Genomic DNA, 22,670 nt, shown 5'->3' with positions numbered 1-22,670 from the left:
AACACAGACGGCACTTTTGAGTAAAAGGCATATGAGAGCCTACATAGTCTCTTGAGAATATGAGGAAAAACCTTATCTTATCTGGTGTGACAAAAATTAAACTCTTAGTGCAAAACTCTAAGCACTGTGGCGAACACCGGGTGCTGCTCATCACTAGCCTAATAGCCTAATCACTATGGTGATGCATAGTGGTGGCAGCAACATGCTATGGCAACAGTTCTTATCAGAAGTTAAGGAAGGATGGATGTAGCCAAATACAAAGAGGTCCTTAAAGAAAATCTGCTCCATAACACATACAACCTCAGCCTGGGACAATGGTTCGCCTTCCAGCATGACAATGACCAAAGACAACACCGAAGTAGCTTCAGGACAGGTCTTTGACTGTCCTCGAGTGCTCCAGCCAAAGCACAGACTTACAGTAAACCCTATAGAACATCTGTGGAGAGACCTGAAGATGGCATTTTACAGACATTTGAGATGATTTGCCAGGAAGAATGGTGTTAACTGCTTAAATCTAAGTGTGCAAAGCTTGGAGAGGCTTACTCAAACAGAACCGAAGCTGTAATTGCTGCCAAAGGGGCTTTTACAAAGTGTTGAATTAGGGGACTGAATAATGATGTGAATTAGATATTTCTGTTTTTGATTTTTAATAAATCTCCAAACATTTCTGACACATTTTCACTTTGTCATTATGGGTTATTGAGTGCAAATCGATGGCAAAATGGCAATTTACTCATTAAAACTACACTGCAATAAGGTGTGCACAAAGTGATCACAATAGTTTCTGAATCCACCGTATGTCTAAGATGGCAATCATGAAGGCTGTCTAACCGATACCCAAAAAGGTCTTTGCAATATCCCAGTCTGTGTGAACTTTGTTTACGCTCTGGCATTGCAAATATAATGAAAATGAAAAGGCGCACGACATTTTAGCCTGGTGTTGGAGTTTCACGTAGTCTGAGAAAGCCTCTAATGTGCTTTGTGTTGTATAGTGTTATGTGTTACAGTGGAGCGCTCTCTGGGTTTATGCCACTTTTATTCTTTTTTATAAACTTTTCCACAAGAACACTTTCCTCATTGGTAACGAAGCAGCATTCAGACAGATTTCAAAAGATTTGTTCCAAATTTTTAATCCAAATAATGGTACACTACTGTCATGACATGTTAAGTAATAACATACTTAAATGAGAACACAATGTACCTAAAATCAGGTCAAGGATTCAGATGGTTTATGTTAAAGCACACAAAGCTGATTTTTATTTCAGTTCCCGTTGGCAGGCAGTGCCAAGTGTGTGTGTGTATCTGAGTGTACGATGCTAGACCCGTAAGCACTCCTTGTCAGACATGCACTTAAATTTCCAAGTAGCAGTCACTTTCATCTTCCCTGTACCACCTTTCTGTTTCTATCACAGGGTAGTGGGGAGTTGGAGGGTACCCCCTTGCAGTTTCAGTACCAAGCCAAGATCTAGTGCACTCCTTTGTGAGGCCCTGACTTAAACATCAGCACAGAATTGAACAGTGGGGGGATATCCAAGTATCTTTATGTATATGTCTCTGGGATGATGAAAGAAAGTGAACGATAGCCAATATGGACAATGGAAGAATGTGCAAAACACCACCCAGACAGTAACTGGCCTAGGAAGTATGACAATTGGAGATTTAAAGCAATAGTACTACCCACAGTGCCACCATTCTATCCTAGACAGACATCTAAGTAAGGGATGTTTGTATCACATAATACTCAATTATCCTGTAGTCTGCTTTATAGCCTGCTGTTTTTCAGTTGTGTGCCTCATTTTAGGTCACTGAGCAGATTTGTAAATTATACTTTGCATAAAGTTGTCATTAGCAAAACATTTCTTTAGAATGGTCCTTAAAAGGGGTTGTCACATTTTGTATTTATATTTGTGAAAGGTTATGGAGCATACATTTTTATACACTTTATGTTGTTGTTACAGTATGCTTATATCTGTACTGTATATAATATGCGCAAAATGTTGTCATATTTGTATTTATTTTATCCTGAGGTTGTTTGGGTGGGTTTGAGTCAGACGATACCCTGTAAACAACTCTTGGATATATAAAAAGAAAAAAGGCTTAGAATGTCTTTGCAGCCCTGGGTACTTTAAATAATTTGAGGTTTCAAAATGATAGGAAGCTGGTGTCTGGTTAAAATATGGGTGTGGTGTGGCTTGAAAATTTGATTATTTTTAAATCTTTGGAAAATCTGTGCTGCTTACTGTTTTTGCCTGTTTTTATCAAGTCTCTCTGCGAGGAAAACGCGCTCAGCATTTACACATACCCATTTTTGGCATAAAAATATTAATTCATTTCTTAATTGTTTTGTTTTACATCATAAAGCTGTAACACAACAGATTATGTTACATTACTGCTGTGGACTTGAACCCGGACACAGACAGACAGACATCGTTATTCCATCACACACTGTTTATTACACAATACTATTTACAGTTAGTCACATGCACTCCCTAGTGCCTCCTGCACCGTTCCCCCAAATGTCCAGGCCTCACAGTCCTTTTGCCTTTCTCCTAGCCGCCTCCAATCCTCTCTCCAGCTCTGTCCACTTCCACCCGACTTCCACTTTCGACTGAAGGGAGGCGGCCCCTTAAATAGGAACCCGGATGGGCTCCAGCTGCTTCCCGGCACTCCTCCATAGACATGCCCCAGTGTGGCGGAAGTGCCGTCCGGGTGTCCCCTGTTGTCTTCCCCCCAGCACTTCCTGGTGTGGCGGAAGTGCTGGGCTCCAGGAATATTCAGGCACTGGGGCGCCGCCTGGCAGTGGCCACGGGTCCCTACAGGGCTGGGCTTCCAAGCCCTTTACCCGAGGCCCCCAACACAACCAGGGCGGACGCCTCGGTCTGGGAGGCACAAGCCCTCCCCGGTCCTCCTGGGCGTCCCGGCCGGGATCCAGCCCCGGCCGGATGCCACACTGCTTACTTACTTGCTTACTTCCTTACTTATAAACCGTGAACAAAACAGTACATAGCTGCAAATCAGTAAAGCTACTATTATTTTTGTCATACTTGAAAACACTTTAGAAGCTGAAAATAAAAGATAGTGGATGTGAATCTTTTTGTGGGTTTGTATGTATTTGTGTATTGCTCAACAGCCATATTTAAAAAAAAAAAAAATTTGATTAACAAAATTTACAATTTCTGGATGTTTTATTTGACTAAATTGGTGTGAGAATTGGGATGCAAAGATTAACATTGTGGTTATGGTTATATATGAGGTGGATAAAGCATATGCCAGACATATACAGCTGCAAAAATGTGTTGTGTTTACACTAAAACTATATCACAGTGTTTCCATGGCAGCATTTCAGGTGGGTTTTGGCTGAGTCTGGATTATATCCTAACTCCCTCACCATTGCAACAATTGCGTTTGATTCACACTGGTAGCATTGCTGGTAGACCATGGCCGATCCTCAGCTCCCGCTCTGACGATTGTTGATCGTGCTTAATTCACCCAAGAGAAAAAGCATTGACGATTGGGCTCAATTCATCAGACACTCTGACTTTCAGGTAATGATGCGGGTATCCCCCAAAATTTTGTTGATCATGGTCGATTCACCAAGGGGACCAGCACTCTCCCCCCGCTCAGATGATCACACTAAATTAACACACTGGCATGTGAAAACTAGGTCGGGACACCACAAAGGCTGGAAAACACTGATTTAGAACATGAAATTGTTTAAGAAGAAACATTTCATTCAGGTTACAACTGGTCCAATCCCCTACAATACTGAATTGGAATAAACATATGTGGAAATTGGTAGTCGTCGACTTATGACCATGTTGAGCTGCAAGTTGATCTGGACGTAAGACGGACTGGTATATGCATTCAAACCTGACCGTATCTATAGTACTGTATAATCAGTCTCTTAACTCATATTGTTTGTTTCATATAATTTATTATCATCATTCTTAGCACATTGTGCAGATTTTCTATCTTTTTTTTTTTTTTGTAAATTATTTTTGTTATTTTAATATTTTATTTCGTTATTACTGTTGCTCGTATGGGTGACGGACTCTTAACAGCTTCCTGAATCCTTTCTTTGTCTGTGTTTTGTTGCAACATTAGTGTGAACCTCTCTCAGTATTCATTGTGCTAACTGTGAAAGGAGGAATTATACTGGCAGAGTTTGAGCACTCATGTTTTTTGTTTTAACATTTCTGCTTGTTAATAAACATTAACAGATGAAGGAGTAGTGTGGTTTTATTATCCCTTTGTGGGGGTTCACACGAAGCAGCACACCGTGAGTCACAACACAGAAGTTTTGGTGGTTAACCAGATTCAAAGCAAAAGCACAGCATTACAGCATGTGCAGCGAACACCGTTTATAAGTAGATAACTTAAAGTCACATGTGATCGCATTAGTTTTCTTTCATCCCTCTGCTTGATCATCTTCATTTTTGTGTCGAGATAAATTGTTTTTTTTCTTGCAATTGTAAGACAAATTTAACTGAACGTAGTTGAAACCACTGCACGTAATAAACTGAGATAGAGACAAATGAGTCACAGCATGTGGAGCTGGTGTGGTGAAAAGTCTGCCTGTGAGGCACAGTAGTAGGTTATAAGTCAACAACTACCTGTATGTTTCTTTGTTTTCATTTTTTTTATATTTGCATCAGCCCTTGTGATTCGTTGATCTGCTTATTCACAGGTTTGTCATCAACAATTAAATATAGAAATTATTTTGCAAGTTTTGTGATCTCTTTTGGAAAACTATAGGCAATGCTGTAGTACTGCTGCTTAAATGGACTGCAAATCCCAGAAACTGGAAAAACTGCATCACTGGGCAGTTTCGATGGTTACTGCAAGGGCTACTAGGTGAAAGATGAGGGCGCTAGCTTTAAAAGTGAGCCAGCGCAATCACAGTCAGTGGTGTATCCTTTTGTTTCAACGCTTCACTGCACAGTTGAATTACTGTCACATCCATCAGATTGCAGTTGTTGTTGTGTTCCCACTCGTTAGTGGGAATTAGTCTGGGTTGAAAAACACCTTCACCTGAGAGCACTCCAGTCTTCTACAGATCTTCATATACATCTTCATCACAGTAAGACAAACCTTTACATAAGTTTCAGGTGGTTGCTCACAGAGGATTTCATGTTTTAAGCACACCACCACCATCGGCATCTACGAAACTGGACTGGGTCGTGAGTGTTTATCGTTTTGTGCATTTATTATAATTTTAATTTTATGAAACTACGTACCTGGGGCCTCATGTATAAACGGTGTGTACACACAAAAGTGTTGCGTACGCCTGTTTCCACGCTCAAATCGCAATGTATAAAACCCAAACTTGGCGCAAAGCCACATACATTTTAACGCTAGCTCAAACCCTGGCATGCACAAGTCCTGAACTCGGTTTTGCAAACTGGTTGCACCCAGAATCAAAGCAGTGCTTTTGTTCCAGTGTGTTTTCCCTTTCTTTTTTAGAATCCACAATCCCTGACGTAGCTTTATCATATACACTGAAATTAACCGCATGTTGTTTATTAGTTTAAGGCATTTGATTGTAATTAGCTTTAGCGTTGTTACTCTCACTGCACCTTGTTCTTCTTTCAGCTGCTCCCGTTAGGGGTTGCCACAGCAGATCATCTTTTTTCATAGTACTCTCACTGCACCACCCGGTGTATTTATATCACTGTATCTGAGTGTGGAATCACAGCTCTACAACAGCTGATTGGAAAGAGAATTATCGGTATACAGCATCAAGCACATGCTGCCTATTTGAACTGCTTTCATACAGCAAACGCTTAGAGCCTTTCCTGTACGGACCTCGTGGTTCAGAAACAGTTTCATCCCAAGAACTATATACACACTCAATCAGTCCATCAATTGTTCCTTGTAGGACTGTTTGTACTTATTACAATCACCTCTGTAAACTTGCGATACATTTATAATATTGCACAACCTGAGCCTCTTTATAAAGCGCGTATTTACATATGATGACGATATCATTTTTAAGATCAAATGCAGCAAAATATGTTTATTACATTATCCAAATAAAATGTTAACAGTATTTAAATAATCTAACTCAACCAACCAACCATTATCCATCCATCCATTCATTATCCAACCCGCTATATCCTAACTACAGGGTCACGGGGGTCTGCTGGAGCCAATCCTAGCCAATACAGGGCGCAAGGCAGGAAACAAGCCCCGGGCAGGGCGCTAGCCCACCGCAGTTAAATAATCTATATTTTTATTAATTAAGCATATGAGGACATGGTGTTGCAGCACTAGCAAGGAGCTGGCGCCCTGTTCAGGGATTGTTCCTGCCTCGCTCTGTATTCTTGCTGGGGCTGGCGCGACACTGGAAAGACAGATGGATAGAATAATTAAACTTGTACTATGAAGATATTTCAATGTTCCTTAAAAGTTTAGAAGAATTAGAGTTCTAAGCTTACAGATGGCTTAACGTTTATTACAGAGCTGACTGTGTGGAGATTGGGTACTTGGAGAAAGAAAAAGAAGGACAAGAACAGGAGGTTAGTACGTTTGAAAGAGACAGTACTGCTGCAATAAATTATTTCATCGAAGGTCGCGCACAGCAAGCATCTTGCGGGAGGCAAGAACAATCTCTGGACGAGGCGCCAGCTCATCACTATCACTGCGCCACTGTGTCCCCATGTTTAATACATGCTTTAATTGATATGATATGAATACTGAAATGATATCATGTATACATCTCAGTATTTAAATTATTCAGAGAACTGTAATATCACAAATGTAATGGATTCTGTGTCCTGTTGAAGGAAGAAAAAGCCCGTTTAAGAAACACGTAGTTATTCACACACATAGAAGAACACATACAAAACAAACAATTTAACGTGCTACTTTAGTTACAATGGGATGTGAGAAACTAGTAAATTAAACTATTTTAAGATGAAGTTTATGATGCTCTACTTTAATGACAAAATAAACTACGTGATTAAAGTGGAAATTTCAAGATTAAAGTTGACATTTCAAGCTTTTTTGCCACTGTGTCCTTTTTTTTTTTTCTTTTCTCTGTACCCTAATAAGCTTTCATATGACACTCAGATGGTGGGCTATGACTCGCCTTTTCACGGCAACTTTGATGTCTGAAAACGTCCTTTTTATTTCAGGCACTGTGCGATTTTGTGAACTTGAGCTTTCGAGTTTTTCCGACACTCTATGTCACTCGATCAACTTCCTTTTGTTGTTTATGCCACTGTTTAAACCAATAAATAGTATGTTTTTCCTTGCCTACACTTGGTATTCGCTGAAATTCTTCAGTTTTCCCCTGTGCTTTTGCCATTGCCTTTTCCCAAAACGCTGAGCACATGCGTTACTTTTCACGCTGACTGGGATTTATGTAGCTGAAGAACATGGAAGTTGCCGTTCGCACAGATTTATGCATCTGGATTTGTTTGTGCGTACGAACATTTCCGCTTTTGTCCATACGCCACGTTTTAGTGTGAATTCTATGCATGCCATTATGCATGAGGCCCCTGGTCTGGGAGATGCGATGCATATTTGTGTCAGAGGCCAGTCTTACACACACGATATGATTGTGCAGTGATTGTTCTATCTCTTGTTTCTCATTAATTTTTGCATCTTATTTAGTGCAGTGAAATTAGAATATACAGTAATTATGGGCCTAAAATGTGGATTTCACATTTGTGGGGGTCCTGTGCCCCTAACCTGTGAGTCAAAAGAGATTATTTTATACTTATCTGTTCATTATGAACTGAGAATGCTTGATTTGTGGCTGATATCAGACTCCTAGGAGTTAATCACAGGTTTAGCTTATCCATAGGCTGGGCATCAATGTTCCTCATGTATTTATTTTATTTCATTAATCATTAATTTTTTTTCTCTTGAGTTTTGGATAAGTGTATTCCTCCTTTTTTATTAATGCACTTAATTATTTCATTAAAATGTGTCTCTTGTATAGAATCACTCATTTTCTTGAAGCACATATTCATGTTCACCATTGTAGTATTTTTGTTAAGCTTTTTTTTTTATTTTTGTCTATTTTTTTACTTTATACTTTTTTTAACAGATCCATCATGCTGTCATCATGCCAGGGATTTCTCACCATGTAGGGAAGCATGTGATCAGGTGAGGCAATCATACTTTATTTTATTATATTTTTTTAAAGCAGATCTTTTATTTGCTACTTGTCTTCTCTCTAGTACACCTGATTTTGTGATGTGACAAATTACTGAAAAAATTCAAATTTACAATAGAGAACAGTCACCAGTACTTTAGCACTTTGTCTTTTAAATCTTTCTAGCATGTGTTGTGTTAAGTGAAGCTGCCTCATCAACATTACTTTCTAAGAATCCACTTTCATCATTAAAACATTCAATGAAAATTTACCCTCACGTTGACTTTGACACATTATCTCTCACAGCCATAGGGGAGAGCTTTTCAGTCAGTGATAGAAGTCCTGCAGAAGGATGGAGTGTATTCAGCTGCTATTTTCTGATTTTTCTGTGACAAGCTATTCCATACAAATGAAATTACATAAAGCCGTATAACTCAATTGGCTATGGTTCATCTTTAGACATAGCCCTGTCAATATTTCCTGTAGTCGTTTCTTCCCTGGAGCATTCCTTGACAGTGTTCCCACGGTTACTGAAACTCCTTCTGTCCTGAAGAGTCTTGGATAATTAAGAATGACTCCATTATCCTTCTAAAGTAGTGGAAATTTTCTATATACTGTTGTTGGAATCACAAGGTGTCCCACAGCACAGCTCAGCACATCTTGGAGGAATGAAACTGCACACGAGCAGGCATCTCACATACTAGGAGAAAAGTGAGGGGTGCGGCTCAAGCCCCTGAGACCTTGTACTCCTTCCGCAGCATAGCTCTCTTAGAGCAGCATACTTTCTGCAGATGTGTCACAGAAAACAGAATGCTAAGAATTGTACTCAGAACTTACAACAAAGTCCATCTCTGTGAATAGTGCATTTCTTTATTGAATATTTAACTACTGTATATACTCGCGTATAAGTTGGGTCTTGAAACCTGAAAAATCGATCATAAAATCAGACCCAGATCAGACCCGTTCAAAAATACAATACTTAATTTTTTTTTTTTTTTTAAACATCTTCTTGCTTCCTCCAGTCTCGCACCAGTTTCTCAGATACATCGAATTTTGTTGCAGCAGCACAGTTACCAATTTCTTTTGCTACTTCAACGATGTATAATTTAAAACCAGTTTCATATTTTCTTCTGATTGAATGCTTCATCATAGATAAGGGCTGCTCTTATTGTAAAGGTGTATGAGGGTGTGAGATACAAAAACATAAAACAGTGCAAACGTTGCTTTGGAATAGTTTGGGTAGTACCGCATGGTCACGTAGGCACAATACATAGAAAAAAAAGGCAGTGTACTCCGTGGTTAATCTCTCAGGTGGGTGTTAGCATATCATAATGTCTTGGACCAATACTGTGAGTTTTCTGCATTCGACTTATACAACCGACATTATAAAAATCCCAGAAATCATATGGTAAAATCAAGCCCCGATTTATCCACCGGAGAACTTAATCGCAAGTATATATGGTAATATAATATTGGTTCAATCCAATGAACTCTAGACTTTTTGTTTTTTTTTTTACAAAACTTTTTCTTAGCTTCTGATGTTTTTTCTCATTAGTTTATGGACTGTTTTAAAAATTTTGTCTATACATCCATCCATTATCCAACCCGCTATAGATAGATAGATAGATAGATAGATAGATAGATAGATAGATAGATAGATAGATAGATAGATAGATACTTTATTAATCCCAAGGGGAACTTCACATAATCCAGCAGCAGCATACTGATACAAAAAACAGTATTAAATTTAAGAGTAATAAAAATGCAGATAAAAACAGACAATAACTTAGAATAATGTTAGCATTTACCCCCCCCCGGGTGGAATTAAAGAGTCTCATAGTGTGGGGGAGGAACGATCTCTTCAGTCTGTCAGTGGAGCAGGACAGTGACAGCAGTCTGTCGCTGAAGCTGCTCCTCCTATATCCTAACTACAGGGTCACGGGGGTCTGCTGGACCCAATCCCAGCCAACACAGGGTGTGTTTTGTCTTGTTAGAGTAATATTTTACCCTACTTTCCCCTTTTGTATTATTAATAAGTAGCCTTTGTCAGAATGCCTCAAATCTCACAGACTTACCACTGTTTATAAGGTATTATAGTATATAACTTCTCCCCACCTTCCCTTCTACATCAATAACCTCAGGCAATTATGTGTAGTAAAAGACAAGCATGAGTTAAGTTACAATTTAAATAATGTATGATTGATAATATTAATAAATAATAACAATATGCAAAGTACATTTGAATATTGGTAACCATACAATCTGATAAAATGGTGATGTGTAGTTTCAGGCGGCACACAGACTTTTTAGTTACTTAAAATGTCTCTAATTAAGGCATCATTTTGTGTTCAGCTTTCTTCAGGTCGCATACCATCTCAATATGGCTGCCAAGCTGTGCTCTTCAATGTGTTGTTCTTTTCAGTTCATGCATCAGTTTGGTAAGAGAGAGAGAGTGAGAGAGTGAGCAAATTTATAGATGTTCTGTTGAACCCCTACAGCCAATCGAACATCATGGTACTTAAAGGCTTCTGATACAAGCCAGTTACAAACAGCCATACTTCAGACCAATGGGGGAATAGAACATCTTCACACCTGCCCCCAAAACCATATGTTAAGGTGAAGCTTGGCAGTTAGCCAGCCTGGCTTTCCTATGGGGGTTGAGAGACTTTAGCAGAGAAACACTTGCCAAACTGGTTTTAAGCACTTGAAAACCCTATCATAAAATTAACTTTCCTGACTTAGTTTTTTCTAAGTTACAAATTAAAACATACAAAATATTTATCAGCTTATATGCAAAATCTCACATCACAACAGGGCGCAAGGCAGGAAACAAACCCCGGGCAGGGCATCAGCCCACCACAGGGCAACATTTTTGTATATGCAGATCTCAAATATTTAATTGTTTTTGTTATGAATCTGCATTTTGAAGTGATCAAAATGAATTATATATAGTTTTTTTGTGTTTTTTTCCACCACACACCATAACAGGTGACCCCTTTTTGTTTATGGAAGTAACTTGGTTTTCTAAGTGATTAGTGTTGGATCTTTGCTAAAATTTAAACTTTGGTTATCAATACCAGCTTTCGGGTTTCACACTAATCCACAAGCACATAATGAATTACTCTAAACCTCCCCTGTCTCCCATCACCTTCATACCCCCAGCCTGCAAACACGTGCACCGCTCTGCACAATCCCATGGCTCCCTGCAGCACTGCACTCTGCAAATTATTACAAGAAGATGGAAGGGGAGAGGAAGGGAGGGGAGCCCCCCTTGTAGTCGCAATTGTGCTGGTGTGCTGACATAGATGTAATACGTATATTATAGCAAAGAGTGTAAGGTGACAGGAGAGTTGTGATCGTGCTAATAAACTACTGAGCGCAAGGTGTTTGAAAACTGCCATTTACTTTTGGTAATGAAATTAAGGAAATGGTGGTACCATACAGTTTAAAAGTTTGGGTTTTTGGTACTTTTTCAGCACCGGTATACTCTGCAACCCTATAGGTGAAAAACCCTGGAAGTCACATTGAGTGAAGTCGTTAAAGTGACAACTTATAAATCAGCGACTTGATACACTGCATGGCCAAGTTTGACTGTACTAATTCTAAAGTATTTATAGTCTTTCAGGTTATGAATTTTTTTCACAGTGAACTTAAAACTGTTCCGACTTTGATTTTGGTAACATTTTGAGTTTAGACAGCTGTTTGGCTTAATTTTCATGGTTTTAATTTGCTCATTATATGACCTATCTTTCATCTTCTAACCTGTTATTATTCTGCCCTTGTGGCCTGTTGTTTTTCACCTTGTTTTCTGGAAATTAAAAATCACATAAAAAGACCATGTTAGTACTAAATAAGTAAAATCATTTATGACATCATGAACTGTAGTACAGTGGTGTGTCATAATTTAAATCAATGCTTTACGTTGTGCCATTCGATAGATTTGAAGGGAACCTGGCAGGCACATACACAGGCGGTCGGCTACAATGAGAGAAATATGCTGGTGGAGCTACAATAAGGGAAGTAGTCATTACGGTGAGAAAGTCTTATAATTAGAACCTGCTTAGTTTTACAGTCTTTCAAATACACAAAATGATCCATATCAATTTCAGAATATTTTATGTTTTAGTTGTTAATGTATTTTTAATAACTGAATATTCTTTATATCTAGTCTATGGAAGTAATTTATTTTGTGTGTGTTAAATTTTTGGCCTTCCCAGTGGATTACATTTACATCTTCACTTCTATTTTGCAGAATCGACCCCATTTAGTTCATATATTTCCTTGTACTGTGATGCCTCTCACTAGTAGCATACTTTTGCTTCATGATTCAGATTATTAAATAATAAAATCAGCACTGTTCTCTTGACAGAAATAAATACAGTGATCTTCTTTTTAATGTCTGGGACTGAAGATGGGTGGGTTATTGCCAATCTTCTCTTTTATTGCCCAAAAATGGCTGATAATTTAGAATACATTTCAGATTAATACTGCAAATATATTTGTTCCAAAATACTTTTGTTTGAAATAATTTATGAAAAACATAGCTGCAGTCCTTTAAAGGGCAAAACTGTTCTCTGTGGTAAGCATAAATGAAGGGCAGACTGGGAACAGTTAGAAATATTGGCAGATGTATGAAATGAAATTTGGAGAGCTTTTAATTCTGTACATTTTTTATCTGAAGATTTTTTTGCCAAAAATTTAACTTTTAGGACATCTCTTCATAAAAAACACAACTTTTTATTTTAGTGTACATGCAATGCATGTATTGCAGATGTTTTATCCCCACTCCTGTCCAGCAGGTGTGGAACATGAAGTTGCTGTTCATAAGCAAATAGTTAACAGCTGTTCAGTATGTTCAAGTATGTAACTAAAGTGTTTATGAAGACTTGCAAGTTTTCAAAATGTTTTTGACTTTTGTTTGTGAGGTGAAGTTTTTTTTTTAGTTATTTAAGGCTGCATTCACACTTAATGACTCAGACTCCTAAAGCATGGCAAACTTAACAAATGCAGTTGCTTAGTCTCATTGTCTTGAGGAAGTCAGATTACAAAACTAGGATTCGCAAGGAATGATAGATTACCTGTCTCTCTCATGACTTTTCTGTACCATTTCAAATGTAGAAAGTATCACAAGCTTACCAAATTTTGGGAGCCAGTTAATACACTGCTTGATAGTGCTGGTGGCTGTGCGAATGTTTTCCCAGTATGGTGAGTTCAGTCACAGTTTTGGCCCATCTTTTTTTCTTTTTCCATTGAGTTTTCACCATGCAGAACACTTGCTATACTTCTTTCCTTGCGGCTAAATTGTATACAGTCAACCCTCGTTTATCGCGGTTAATCCGTTCCAGACTCTGCCGCGATAAATGAATTTCCGCGAAGTAGGATTCTTTATTTATAAATCGAATATTTTCGCAGTTAGAGCATAGAAAACCTGTTTACGACCTTCTAAATACAGTAATCCCTCCTCGATCGCGGGGGTTGCATTCCAGACCCCCCCGCGATAGGTGAAAATCCACGAAGTAGAAACCATATGTTTGTATGGTTATTTTTATATATTTTAAGCCCTTATAAACTCTCCCACACTGTTAACATTATTAGAGCCCTCTAGACATGAAATAACACCCTTTAGTCAAACGTTTAAACTGTGCTCCATGACAAGACAGAGATGACAGTTCTTTCTCACAATTAAAAGAATGCAAACATATCTTATCTTCAGAGGAGCACCGTGAAGAGCAGATAATGTCAGAGAGAGCTCTCGCTAAGAAAAGCAAACAATCAAAAAATCAATACGTGCTTTTAAGTATACAGAAGCACCGCAATAAAGCGGCATTTTGTAGAGGAGCGTCCGTGTCCTCTGTGCAAAACAGCCCCTCTGCTCACACCCCCTCCGTCAGGCAGAGAGAGTGAGAAAGATAGAGAGAAGCAAACAAGCGCCACGCGGGAAGCATACCGTATATCATTGAGGAGTTTTAGTTAATATGTAATACATGCTCTGATTGGGTAGCTTCTAAGCCATCCACCAATAGCGTCCCTTGTATGACTGGGCAATCAAACTGAGGAAGCATGTAACCTAAATTAAAAGACCCATTGTCCGCAGAAAGCGGCGAACCAGCGAAAAATCCGTGATATATATTTAGATGTGCTTACATTTAAAATCCGCGATAGAGTGAAGCCACGAAAGTCGAAGCGCGATATAGCGAGGGATTACTGTACATTGTATTTTAGGCTGAGCCCTCATTGGTTGTCACCTTTAGAACATACAGGAGCTTTGCCCCACAACTTCAGAGAAGATCAAACCACTTTGATTTTGCTGTGGCTTTGATGCAGATCACCATATGTCTGAATTGCTTGAGAGATCACATTACACACTAAGATTACCTAGAACTCACTAAGGTTATGTAAATGAAGGCTATATCTGAAATATTGCTGGCTGGAAAAAACATGTTGTGTAACAGCGGCTGTAAATCAAAAAGGACAGTTGGAAAATTCTGTGCTGTATTAGGCGAAGTATAGTCGGCTCTGACCTTTCTAACACAGAGCATCAGTATTGGCAGTCCAGTCCAATTTATCATCCAGCTGCACTCCCAAGTATTTATAGGTTTGCACCCTCTGCACACAGTCTCCTCTCATGATCATGGGGTCCATGAGGGGCCTGGGCCTCCTAAAATCCACTACCAGTTCCTTGGTCTTGCTGGTGTTCAGGTGTAAGTGGTTTGAGTCACACCATTTAACAAAGTCATTGATTAGCTTCCTATACTCCTCCTCCTGCCCAATCCTGATGCAGCCCACAATAGCAGTGTCATCAGCAAACTTTTGCACGTGGCAGGACTCCGAGTTGTATTTGAAGTCTGATGTAGTGTATATAGGCTGAACAGGACAGGAGAAAGTACAGTCCCTTGCGGTGTTCCTGTGTTGCTGACCACTTGTGGTATAACAAGAATGCCAAATCTCCTCACAATCTGCTATCCTTTTACAGGATGATTGTCTCCATGTCACGGCTCCTATATTGAAGTAACAACTCCTATTTTGAATGAAATCTTGAGACTTTACCTGCTTTCTCTATACAGTACCTGTATTTGCCTTGGAAACCTGAACTTACCTTCCTTTCTCTTGTACAACTCTGTAACCCAAGCTTGACAATACCTGTATAAAAAAACAGCACTTCTTAAACTGCAAAAAAAAATTTATTTGAAAATGAAATGTTAGGTGTAACTTTTTTATAGAAATTAGATGTGAATACAGAAAGAAAATGAGGTGTTAAATGTAACATTTTTAAAATAGAAATACAAGTATGAATACAGAACAATACAGTATCCGCACACGACACAACTACCCGTGCGGATGCTCGATGGAGCACTGACTCCGAATTCGGCTATGTGTATGATGTCACACCCACACTCTTGCCAAGACTGCACGAGACCTGACATTTTGCAATAGGCTGTCACTTTCTTTTGGCCTAACAAGAAGGAGAGAGCCTGTTGCAGGGTTCCCGAGACTCAGTGAAAAGTGTAGGGGCGGCATTAAGTATTTTTTGTATCTCACTTTTATCTTCAATGGCCATTTTCGGTCAAACGTTTATTATACTGAAATTTACATTTCCTTAAAGTAAAATCCAATAAGTATGATGTTGTATGAATGTTTGCCCGGGCCCACAAAAAGTATTTGTTATTCTGAAAATTTCATTACTTCGGTATTCACTATGATGGGATTTGACATGTAGTACCCTTCCCATTCTGAAAGCACTTTTGCTCAGTACCAATGCCTCATGACTAACTGCTAATATGTTAATTGTTCTTTCCTGGCATAAGGGTTGCTTTGCTTGTCAGTACAATCCCAGAAAGTGATTATACACTTGTTTCACCAATAACAGTGACTTTTATGTGGACTCTTACTGACATTCAATTATGAGTGCTTGTATTGATGCCAGAAATGCAATGTTGTAGTAGAAGTAACATCATCATTTATACAGAAAACTGTGAAATGCTTACTTTGTACAACTAATGTGTAACAAATTGCTGCTGTTCAGTTCTATAATAAACACACATGAATTAAATAATTTTATTATTTTATTTAATAGAAAACAATGAGCTTACCTGATGTTCTCCTTATCCCCATTCAGTTATTATCCTATTTCCTGAAACCTTTTCACTAGACAGAATTCAACTGAAAAAATACACATGAAAACAACACGAAAGTGGAGTTATGTCATGCATTTTCCGTAGAAGTCCATTGCTTAGTTACAATATGGATGAACAGGTGGCTCAGCAGAGTACCCTAATCTTCTTCTTTTAGCTGTTCCCGTTAGGGGTTGCCACAGTGGATCATCTTCTTCCGTGTCTTTCTGTCTTCTGCATCTTGTTCACAGTACCCTAATAGCGCCTCTAATACCTCTGTCACTTTTATATACTGTGTGTTCTGTTTATATTATTTACAGACATGTTTGTTGGTCACTGCAACAGTGTATAGCAAAGCAAGGATTAAAAAAAACAAAAAACCAAATTGAATTCCCAAAAAAACCAAACAGAAATTGTTAGGTCTTTAATTGGGAACAACAGAGGTATAAACAAGATTAAGGGGATTTTCCTGAAGGTCGTGTCACACTAGATGACTTTTCCAGTGTTTCGAGTTGCACACTTCATTTTCATATTTCTAGTGAGTAGGAAGCAGTTGTGACACACACTCATGACCTCATAGTCGTGTAGTTGGACATAGGGTTGTCATGATACTAAAACTTCAAACTTTGATACAATACTAAGAAAAGTATTGAAATTCAATACCATTATTAATACCCAAAACCATATATAATGTAACTTATTTAAATAAATTGTATTTCTATGTGCAAAAAAATTACATTCGTTAACACAAATAATAGCAATTCTTAATTATTAAAACACAGAAATTCATAACTACATTAGTAGTCAGTAGCCTTGTTGTTAACCTTAATGTACATTACAGTCCATAATGAAAACTACGATTCCCATCTACCTGCATTCATCTACCTCCATCGTCCCATTTTATATAGTACGATTTGAATTTTGAAGTGGTTTGTCAAACAGCATATGGAAAATGCAACAAAACAGGGTGATGTAAGTAAAAATCAAAATCATGAAAATACAATCATTGCTGTGCTAAGCAGAACTTTTCATAATACAGCGCAGACAAAAATGCGCCATGCTACTGTTGCAGTCACGCAGACCCTATCCAAGAAGCAGATGCCATAGCCAAATCCAGGCAGCTCTTACTTTAAACGCCATCCCACAATTCAGTTTCTTCTTTAATACACCAAGCACACATATGAGCACATGGAGGAGTAGCGGCAGTTTGTGCAGTTCACACAGAAAAGTTAGAAAGCCTTAGATTATACAGAAAGTGTGATGAAATGCATGTTTTAAATCATGCATAACAAAATGTAACTGTGAGAGTCGGCTCCACTCTGCCGGTTGTATCCCAACAGCCTCTTGAACTTGCTTCTGCTAATAAAATACCTGAGCCAGCAGGGCTCCATAATCTGTACCCAGACTCGGGTCCCCAATGTTCATGGCTCCAATAAGGCTCCCACTCTGAACCTTGTCAACTCTCACTGCCTTCTTGGACTTGCATGGCAAGTTGCCTGCACCATCTGAATCGCTCAGCCAGAGTGATCCACTTCACCAATCCCAATCATCAGTTGCACGCTCCCTCCAAAGGGGCTCTCTTCCTGACTGTCTGCCGTCACTTTTTCTCTCATTCACTTACTCACTCAATGGATCTCTCTCTTGTTTCCCTGTCTGCTTCTCTCCATCCCATCCTTTAACCTCCGGCTTCTTTTCTCTCCTGCTAATCTGTTTGTCTTTTCTTGTGCTGGCTCCTCCTTATATGCCTCCATGAGCACAGTGTCCCAATCAAGCACCGATAAAGCAATTAAAACAGATGACACTCTCACATGCAGGTGCATCTCACTTCAGTTTCCTCACCAGCCTCCAACAGCTGCGTGAGCATGCATAGTCATGGACATTGAATTGGCCAATTAATTATTTATTTGTAAAAAAAAAATGGTCCCTGATTGTTAAGTTGTGGAACTGTTATACCACACACACCTCAGGGAGAGGCTTTAAAAATTGAGACCTGCTATACCACACACGCTTCATGGAATGGGTTTAAAAATCAAGGGTGTGACAGAGCCATAGTGCTAAAGAGCATTGCCCCGGAATCAACAGCACAGAATAAAACTGATAAAATGAACTGCAGACCTTGGTCTTCATGCGTTTAATGTTTCAATGAGTGCAAAAAAAGTTAAAACCTATGGAAAAACAACAAACCTTGCATCCCTACTTTAAATGTAACAGTTTACAGGTTCATACTTATTAATGTTCTATTTTAATTTAAGATACTCTAAGAAATAGATAGATAGATAGATAGATAGATAGATAGATAGATAGATAGATAGATAGATAGATAGATAGATACTTATATTAATCCCTAGGGAAAATTCACATACTTCAGCAGCAGCATACTGATAAAAAAACAATATTAAATTAAAGAGTGATGAAAATGCAGACAAAAGGTAAATACAGACAATAACTTTGTATAATGTTAGGTAAAGCAGACAATAACTTTATATAATGTTACTCTAGCCATGCCCACTGGTAGCATATCAGGCTCAAACAGTAAAAGGCACAGCAAACCAGAAGTGCCTGCATAATGTAGGCTGTTAAATCAATACCACAAAAAATGAATATTTAATCAGTTTCAAAAATGTTCCTTTTGATACTTTTGAAATCCCTAGTTTGACATACCCAGTGACTCAGGCCAACCAGTCTGTGACTCATCCTGACAAAATGAAAGATTTGATTTTGTATTAAGTTGTAGGGGTGGGATTGTGCATTTGTGTGTGAGCTGACAACCAATGAGTGCCCATCTAGCAATACAATGCATACAGTATGTTAGAAGCACAAGGAATAAGGAACATTGGTAATTTGGACCTCGCAAAGAGAAGAGAGGCTCGTTTATCTGATGTTACATGTTTTAAAGTAACACAGTAGAATGAAAAAAAAGAAAAAAAGAACAGATTGTGTCTGAACTGGCCATACCTGTAAAGCCTTTATGGGCACCAGCTCTATCAGGGAGCAAGTTATTGGAAACAGGGGAAGAAAAAAACTGAAATCTGTGAAACTAGACTTCCCTTCTTGTTGTGTCCTGACTATTATTTAGAAAGTTAAAACATTGCAATACTTTTCTTGACAAAAGTAAGTAGTTTATTTTGAACACAACTTTGACTTGGATATAGCAGGCTTGATAATAAAATGAGATGAAGTTACCTTACATAAGTACAGAAATTTTGTGCATTTATTGGGCTGTAATTACTACAATCTATTTTGTTTGTTCTCCGTTATGTCTTGGAGTAAGCAGGCCAATTTTGAAATTCTGTTTTTTTCTGCACTACTAGTAAAATTCCATGGGGCTCAAGAGTTTTGCTTGTTTTTAATACGCATTGACCCTGAAGCATGTTTGGCATTTCTATTTTAAAAGCCTTAAAATAACATGGCTTGTTTTTGCTTCTGTGTCTGGCATTAGGTCTCTTCCTTTGTGAAAACATGGGTAAAATATGTATTTGTTTCATTTGCTATTTCCTGCTCATTTTGAAATACTTTTCCATGTTTATCTCCAAGGCTTATATAACTCTTACTGCTTGTTTTCTTTTTTGCAGCAAGAGCACTGGAAGAATTTATTTAGTTTTAGTTTCTGCTGAACTGTTGTTCAGCTTCCTTTAGCATTTTAAATGTTTTTAATTGATATTTATATTCTTGCTCTTTATTATTTCACCTTTTCTTTCTATATTTGTTTATGGAATATTATTTATTTTGTGCATGAATCAAGATGTCTCCAAAATGATAATGCACCAGTCAGCCACAACATTAAAGCCACCCTTTGTGCTGCCAAAACATCTGTGACCCATCAAGACAAGGACTCCACAAGACCTCTGAAGGTGTCCAGTGGTATCTGGCACTAAGACATTAGTAGCAGATTAATTAAATTCTGTAAATGATGAAGTAGGGCTTCCATGGATTGGACTTGTTTTCCCATTATATTCCCACAGATTCCCGACCAGAGATCTGTGGAATTTGGAGGCCAAGTCAACACCTTAAACTACTATGTGTGGTCTTCAACAATCTTTAGGTAGCTGCTATGTGCAAAGTAACATGAATGCCAGGACCCAAGGTTTCCCAACAGAACAAATTCCCAGAGCATCACACTAGCCTCCACAGTCTTACATTCTTCCCATAGTGCATCTGGCTGCCATCTCTTCACCAAGTAAATAACACACAAACACCTAGCCATCCACATGATCTAAAAGACAATGTGATTCATCAGGCCAGGCCTACTTTTTCCATTGCTCTATGGTTCAGTTCTGATACTCATGTGCCCATTGCAGGTGTTTCTGGTGGTGGACAGAATGGGTACTCTGACTGGTCTGCAGCTATGCCGTCCCATGTGCAGTAAGCTACTAGGTACTATGTGTTTTGAGACCTTTGTCTCATGGCCAGCATTAAGTTATTCTGAAATGTGTGCTACAGTAACTCTTCTGTGGCACTGGACCAGACAGGCTTCCCCACACACATCATGAGCTCCCATGACTCTGTCACCAGTTCACCAGTTGTCCTTCCTTGGAACACTTTTGGTAGGTACTAACTACTGCATACTTGGAACATTCCACAAGACCTGCCGTTTTGGAGATGCTTTGACCCAGTTGTATTGCCACCAAAATTTGGCCTTTGTCAAAGTTGCTGAGATCCTTATGCTTGCTCATTGTTCCTGCTTCCAATCTTCACCTTCTAGAAATTAATGTTCACTTGCTGCATAAGGTATCCCTCCCCTTGCCAATTGCCATTGTAACAAGATAATACATTTTACTCACTTCACCTGTCAATGGTTTTAATGTTGTGGCTGATAGGTGTATGTATTACTTCTTGCATTCATTCCTTTATTTTCTCAACCTGTTTTTGTGGGTTTTGGGGCAGCTAGAGCCCATCCAAAGAATCATCGGGTATAAGGCAGGGTCAGCCCCTGGACAGGGTTCATTACAGGGTGAACACACAAGCACACAGAGCAGTAGCCATTGTGGAATTGTCAGTCCCACCTAATCTGCATGTCTTTAGACAGTTGGGGGAACCTACAAAGACAAGTGGGATGCATCCAAACTCCACACCGGGAGCACTCAAGATGAGTACCCTTTTCCCATTCTGCATTCTGTGGGTGTTCCTTCATTCCCGAAATTCGCAAGGCTTTGGATTTCAAACCCTGAGATTGTGGGCTCAAATCCTGCCACTGACACTGTGTGATCCCGAACAAGTCACTTCACCCGCCTTTGATCCAACTGGAAAGAAAAAAGAAATGTAACCAATTATATCTGAAATGTTGTAAGTTGCTTTGGATAAAGGCATCAACCAATTATATAAATGTAAAAAAATAAATGTAAATGTGCCTTCTGTACATAATTCCATATGGTTGCTAGCTTTCTTCAACAGAACATGGAGTGTTGGTGTCTCCCTGCATTCGACCTCCAGTTTTATAAATCAGAATGAGGCTATTCATTTGAACTTATAGCACTAATGTCTGCAAGGAATGGTGTCTCATATAATATTTTAATTAGAATTTTTATTGAGTGAATATTATTAGTTAATAAAAAGAGCCATTAACATTTAATTAAAGTCAACCTTCCTTTACAAATAACTCCAAATAATACCAAATTCCCAAACCTCTTTAATTCACCTCAAGGTCATACCTCTTCACAATTAGCAGTTTAAAGAAAGTAGCAGTGTCGACTCTATTAAAGCACATCAAAACGTTGAGACAAGTTATTGAAGACAGAATTATTACTGAAATAATTTTTTAATGATTGCAGCATTAGCTTCTAATTAATCTTTAGCTTCCAGAACTTTTATAAAGGGCAATGAAGCCGCAATATTTAATAGATATAATAGGAATGACAGCCTGTGTGCTGGTCCACTGTGACCCTGAATTGGATTAAGGAGTTTAAGCATATTAGGTTATATTATTTTACTAGCAAAATACCCGCGCTTCGCAGCGGAGAAGTAGTGTGTTAAAGAAGCAATGAAAAGAAAAGGAAACATTTTGAAAATAACGTAACCTGATTGTCAATGTAATTGTTTTGTCACTGTTTTGAGTGATGAGTGTTGTTGTCATATATATATATATATATATATATATATATATATATATATATATATATATATATATATATATATATTTACACACACACACATAAACATATATATATATATACATATCTATACATATACACATATATACATACATATATATCTACATATATACACACACATATATACACACATATACATACATACACACACATATATACACACAAATACATATATATATATATACATACATACACACACAGCTATTTCGTATCAGTGCAATACGCTGTTTGTCAAAACGATTGACTCCCGTTCTTACGTGCAATAACAAATCAAATCATTCAGTTGTCTTTGCTCATATGTCATTTTAGAGCTGGACGCCTGGCATCTTTTTTTGGCCACAAGTTCGT

The 22,670-nt window shown here is 38.4% G+C and overlaps 1 protein-coding gene across 1 annotated transcript in view; it reads left to right on the top strand.

Moving 5' to 3' along the window:
* The window catches only part of reck (reversion-inducing-cysteine-rich protein with kazal motifs), a 253,720-nt gene that overhangs the window by 54,928 nt on the left and 176,122 nt on the right, over nucleotides 1-22,670 (top strand). The window contains exon 2 of the mRNA XM_039753505.1: nucleotides 8,057-8,115. Within this exon, the coding sequence (XP_039609439.1) occupies nucleotides 8,057-8,115 (59 nt within the window). The remainder of the gene's footprint in view (nucleotides 1-8,056; nucleotides 8,116-22,670) is intronic.

Source organism: Polypterus senegalus, chromosome 5 (genome assembly GCF_016835505.1).
Source record: "Polypterus senegalus isolate Bchr_013 chromosome 5, ASM1683550v1, whole genome shotgun sequence".
NCBI classification, from domain to species: Eukaryota; Metazoa; Chordata; class Cladistia; order Polypteriformes; family Polypteridae; genus Polypterus; species Polypterus senegalus.
This window is presented reverse-complemented; position numbering and strand designations above follow the sequence as displayed.